Below are 6,000 nucleotides of genomic sequence, written 5' to 3' on the forward strand. Positions count from 1 at the left end.
TTATTTAGAAACTCAACTGTGCAAATATGTTTCGAGTTTTATTGCTTTAAACTCAAGAAAAAATAAGCGGGGATAGATAACGGATCTTTAAGCCCAATCTGCTCTAACATTTTTTAGACAATTTGTTTAAGATAAAGACAACGTTAAAGATAATTTGTTAAACTTATTCGCTACTTTTCCTCTCGTACGTCCATCTAAACATTTTTCATTCAATTTTTCATTTTTGCAACATTTTTCATTCAGTTTTTCTTCAATGAGATAGAACATTTCATTACTCAATTCATATTCATAACATATTTTATTATTAGGACAGTAGTTCAACTCAAATCAGGATTTTTAACTCACGAAAACTGATTTTCATTGACATTAAAAAAATTAAAATACTTTTAGGACAGCGATATACTACAACCAGAAGAGGCTAACCAGTGATTAGAATGATTAGAGACCCAACAGCTCCTTGCATCATAAACGTCTGTCTGTACCTGTTCAGAGCATCCGGTGCTACTGAGGAGTTATGGTCACACTGTGTCTGCAAAAACATCAACATTCACAAAACATCTCATCAATTAAAACAAATCGAATGACATGACCAACTAGAGCAAGTCATTTGTAGCCACGGCCTAAATTAATGCTGCTAAGGCCCTCTAGAAATGACATTTAATGGGTATATTACTTCTGGACACACTAAGTTAGCGGCCCCTTTTCCCTCGATGCCTTTGAAAATTGTGTAACAGTCCAAAAAAGAAAAGTTCTAGCATTGCAAGCTCAAAGTTTTGGCACCATTTGTGTCTAATGTCAAGAATCTTGGAGATGCCCAGTTTTTCCGCTTGATTTCACTATCATTATTCCAGTTTTTTTTGACAATTAAACATCCCATAAAAATTAGACTCCATCTAGAGGCAGTTTTTTTATATTGAGGCGTCCAACAGACCTCTTTGCAATTATTTTCTTTCAAACATGTTTCCTAATGTCGTGTTGTTTGTCACAAAGATGCTATACTCTTTCGTTATTTTTTTAAAACTGTTAGCTTTTCTGTCTTATTTTGGCGGTGCCAATTTTTACTAGTCTTACAGCATAGCTTCACAGCTTTGGGTGCTAGTTGTCATTTCGCTTTTTTCCACATATGAATTTAAAAGCCGTTAAAATAAAGGAAATGTTTCCATATTCAAGTCTAAAAGGAATTATTGTTTTGATGAGAAGTCCCCAATAATCGTGTTATAAGGGCCAGAAATGATAGCAAAACAAAATTGTTCAAAAGCTAAAAAACTTTGAGTTCAACTTGAGTTATGATAGTATACACTTAATTTAAATTTCAATATACTAACGTTTTCGAGGGATCCACTGTCAGTCAGCATCTCAGCAAATCTCACAACAAACAGTGAAAGAACCGCAAAAATAGCTTCGCCCACAATGCGAAACGAAGTTGCCGCATCTCTCTCACTCTGATCTGTGCTCTGGTACATAACGAGTGAACAAAATGGAATACTATAGAGCGTAAACGCCATTTGTAGAACTGTGTAAATGATGAGGTAATAGACGAATAGCATGACAGGCTCTTCTAATGATGGCGGGACGTACCACAGGAAAAAGAAACTCAACAGAGAAATGGGGAGTGACAGAAGCATCCACTTTCGTAGAGAACCTCCTTTTTCTTGGGTTTTGTTCACCATAGCACCAACGGTTGGATCTAAACATTTCACCGGTTTTCTGGTTCCACGTTGTCTTAATTTTACCAGTCCGCGAAAAATGAAACATAACCGACTAACGTCGGGCAAATTGATCTCAAACTACCGGCGAACGTTGGTTTCGTCAGTAGCTAGCCAAAGTTTAGTGAAGCTAGCTGCAGCTTGATTCGACTCTAAAACTTTTAGTTTTCTAGCCTTGTCAGTACATAAATCAAATAAAAAACAATGATATTTTAAAAAATTTGCAAAATATTCCAAAATTTAAAAAGTTTCCAGATTTCGCAGTGAAAAAATGTTCATAACCACTTTTTGTCTCTGGAGTTCTGTCAAGTAACCCATCTATAAGACTGACTAAAAAAGTTTCTTTGGCCAGTAATGATCGTTAAACCCAGAGAAGAACAAAAATATTCAAAAATTTTGAAAACAATCGAAAATTTTAACGAAGTCTTGCTAAAATTCAAAATATTAAATCCCGTAAAATATTAAAATCTAGTATCCCTTTTTCAGGCTTTAAATAGTTTCAATGGCCTATAAAGATCAATAACTTTGAACATGATAATAGCTTTCCGAAAATTTGAAAAAAAAAATTTGTCAAAAAATTGCTAAAGCTGGAGTCATTAAAATATTGATAATCATTCCATTAACTCTAGAAACTATGCAACAGCTTATTATCAAACCTTGGCGGAGGTCCCTAGGCCCATGGTGCTTAAATTCGTGATATTAAAATTTTGAAGAACATTCCATTGCATCTAGAAACCCTAGAGGAGATTATGTGGTTCTTGAGGCTGGAAAACCTAGAAAATGACAAATTTCAAAAAATTAAAAACTGCATGTTTTCTTTTAAAATGCTAAACATTGTGTTAGGAAAAAAACTAAAACCTAATCCATGGCCAAAAAAAATTCAAGTAACTAAATATCAAACCCTAACGCAGGTTTTCTGAACCCTGAGGCTAAAAAACCTGAATAATGACAATGCCAAAAAAATTGAAAATTAAACGTTTTATCAAAAAAGTGCTACAATTCGTGATGTTAAACCATTTTGAAATCATTCCAGTACTACTAGAAACTATGCAGTAACCTACTATCAAACCGTAGAGGAGGTTCATTGACACCCAGGGCTAATAAAACTAAAAAATGACAAAAGTTTACAAAAGCTTGAAAAAATTAGTATAAATTTGCGTGTTTTTAGCGAGCGGTTGCTCGTCAGTAGCTAGCCACGGGGGGAGGGGTGACCAGGGGGCTGCTGGGGAACAGTGGGGTGGGGGCACCAGCGCGGTGGGGGGTGGGAGCAATAGTCTTCAATCTCTAAGAACTAAACCGCATTAAAAAAAAGACCGACAGGACTAATATAATTGCTACAAACTTTGTTTGAGAGCATTTAAACAGTATGAAAGATAGATGGCTTTTGAATTCGAGTATAGTTTGATAGGATTGAACAGTACCGAACAATATCAAACAGTACCGATGGATAAAAATTCAAGGATCTATTCTAGATTAATGTCAGAGAACCAATTCAATGCAAACCTTTACCACGATCTCAGTTGAAAATTATGTAAAAAAGGTCCACAACTTGTGACGTCCGCTTTTAGATTTTATTTGAAACCGATGTCAGAAATAAAGACCCATCGGAACAGTGCCTTACCAGAAACGGCATCCAAAATTCTGGCCACAACAATTATTGTAGTAGCATACATTGGAAGCACTCTAGCAACGTCTAGAAGAAACATCTGTATGTACACTGTGGTAGTAACAAGTGGAAGAGTTATCGGGCCCGCCCCAATTGCAAGGGCAAATTTGTGCCCAAATGTTAAGTGTCCACCTTTCTCAGGCATTCCGGACATCATTTTTTGAACACGGACACTTCGCCTTCTAGGACACGATTTTTCAGATGGACTGACACCTATGCCAACATCGGCAAGGGCGCTCATTTGGGTAAGAGAATGTGATGCAGAGATTGTTTACTACATTGAAGCCTGAAAACGATTCGAAATCTCTCAAAAATGTATTGTTGATAGAGTTTGTTTCTTAAGGCCAAAAAAGAGACAAACACTAAGATCAAGCTTCAACTAATCAATCTCTAAATATATAAGATAGTTGACACTACAAACAAACAAGTTACAATTTTGCATTGTGATTGTTTTCAGTACTATTCCGATTACGGGAATTTTGAATTCGAAGTGCCGACTCCAAATTGATACAATTTTTTATAACATATTACTTCTTCGGTCTTCTCTTAAACTTAATGCCGTAATTTTTCCGTACACCGTAGCATCGTACTCGTTGACACTTAGAAACAAATAAGAGAATGCGAGACCAACTCAATTATTTCTACAAATAAAATAGGCAAAAACGGGGTAGGATCCACCCTATGGACGGATCACTGAGCCTCAACTATGAAAGATTACAGGAGCGTATAACAAACCATCTACAATCGGATGAATTGCTCTCGAACGGCAGGCAGGATGCAATTTATTTAGAGGTGTAGCATAGAAACTAATTTATGGGTGCAAAAACTCAGACCCCATAGAGGTTCCAACCCGAGACATCTGGGATAGCAGTCAGATATTTGACCCATTTAGCAACAACGGCTAAAAACCTTGAAAAACAACGGCTAAAAAATCTTGTAGTAGAAACAAACTCGGTTTCTGAATGAGAGCAATTAAAATAACTTAAAAAGAAACGAAGCGTGAAAGTCATTTAAAAATATGTGAATCTAGGTTGGTAAATACATCCAACAGACACAAAACCAAAATGATTATCGAAGCTATATATATCAGCAAGCTGAAGCCGGCACTAAACACACGCGATGAATATGGGGGGAGGGAACTCACGCTAAAATATTAGTTCAAATAATTGCAAGTAGTTTTTACAACGCGGAAATTAAGATCGTGCCTCCCCACCCTGAAATCATCTTTCGAAATCTTAGAAAAAAGTGAACATGGATGGGGATTTGGCTTTTCTTGACATTAACGTAAATGTGAGCAGCAAAAATCATAATTTTGACTAGATGAGAACACATAGGGCAAAAAACATTTTGTGCATGACAAAACCTCCACAAGAGGGATACTTATGGTTAGGGCAAATTCGGAATAACCTTAAAAATACAAGAACATGGCCAGAATCGAAAAAATCCGTAATAGGAATGTTTTTATATCTTAGAAAAAGTGATCATGGATGGGGATTTGGCTTTTCTTGACATTAACGTAAATGTGAGCAGCAAAAAAAATATCACCTGTCATTGGTATCAAAAACCAACTGACACTGGAATAACAAAACTTGCTGGACCAAAAATCAATATCCAGAGGAATGGTCTTCAAAAAGAGTGAATCAGACTCTAGAAAAGATAATAAGTGGCGGTAAAGACCAATTAAGAACAACACCAAAAGAGCATCAAAAAAGCAAGACTAAATCTATTGATAAGCCAACTATTTTTCTACAATACAGAGGCAACCTTACTCAAATCTTTGCCAGCAAACTGAAGAAACTATGCGAATTGCAAGTAGTTTTTACAACGCGGAAATTAAGATCGTGCCTCCCCACCCTGAAATCATCTGTCGATAGAGACCTGAAATTCCACGTGGTATATGAGATTAAATGTAATGGACGCGGATCCATCTATGTTGGGCAAACAAGCCGGCATGTTACCACAAGGATAACAGAACATCAAAATAAGGATTCACAGGTGGGTCAACATCTGGTTGAATGTCGTGGCGCCACGAATGACATTGAATGGAAAATTCTGGACGCCTGTCGGACAGTAGAAAGACTAATGATTATCGAAACTATATATATATATATATATATATATATATATATCAGCAAGGTGAAGCCGGCACTAAACACACGCCATGAATAGCGGGAGGGAACTCACGCTAAAATATAAGTTCAAATCATAATTTTGACTACATGCGACTACATAGGGCAAAAACATTTTGTGCATGACAATACGAAATTTGCAAAACCTCAGCAAGAGGGATACTTATGGTTAGGGCAAATTTGGAACAACCCTAAAAATACAAGAACATGGCCAAAATCGAAAAATCGGGAAAAGGAATGTTTTTAAATAAATTGATAACAGACGTAAATATGAGTTGTAAATAGGCTAAATATTGTATATAGGGAAAATTTTTCGATTGATTTTGTAGAATAGTTCCTAGAATTGTTTTAATTGTCGTCTCAGACAAATGTAAATACATATTCATTTTATCTTTTAACAATTTGTAAAACAGTTTTAACCTGACGATGAACGTAAATTTCGAAAACGTTTGTTTTAAATATTGGAAGTAATTTTAATTTGACAAATTGGTTTCCCGTA

General features: G+C 35.9%; 1 protein-coding gene across 1 annotated transcript in view; it reads right to left on the reverse strand.

Annotated features, from left to right (window-relative positions):
• Window positions 1-3,654, reverse strand: part of LOC142348600 (sodium-dependent lysophosphatidylcholine symporter 1-A-like) — a 35,764-nt gene extending 32,110 nt beyond the window's left edge. Inside the window, exons 1-3 of the mRNA XM_075399998.1 lie at window positions 3,328-3,654; window positions 1,326-1,687; window positions 424-529 (exon numbers count right to left, since the gene is read on the reverse strand). Of these exons, the coding sequence (XP_075256113.1) occupies window positions 424-529; window positions 1,326-1,687; window positions 3,328-3,613 (754 nt within the window). The 5' untranslated portion in view covers window positions 3,614-3,654. The remainder of the gene's footprint in view (window positions 1-423; window positions 530-1,325; window positions 1,688-3,327) is intronic.
• Window positions 3,655-6,000: the final 2,346 nt, after the last annotated feature.

Source organism: Convolutriloba macropyga, chromosome 10, assembly GCF_964194025.1.
Source record: "Convolutriloba macropyga chromosome 10, txConMacr16.3, whole genome shotgun sequence".
NCBI lineage: Eukaryota > Metazoa > Xenacoelomorpha > Acoela > Convolutidae > Convolutriloba > Convolutriloba macropyga.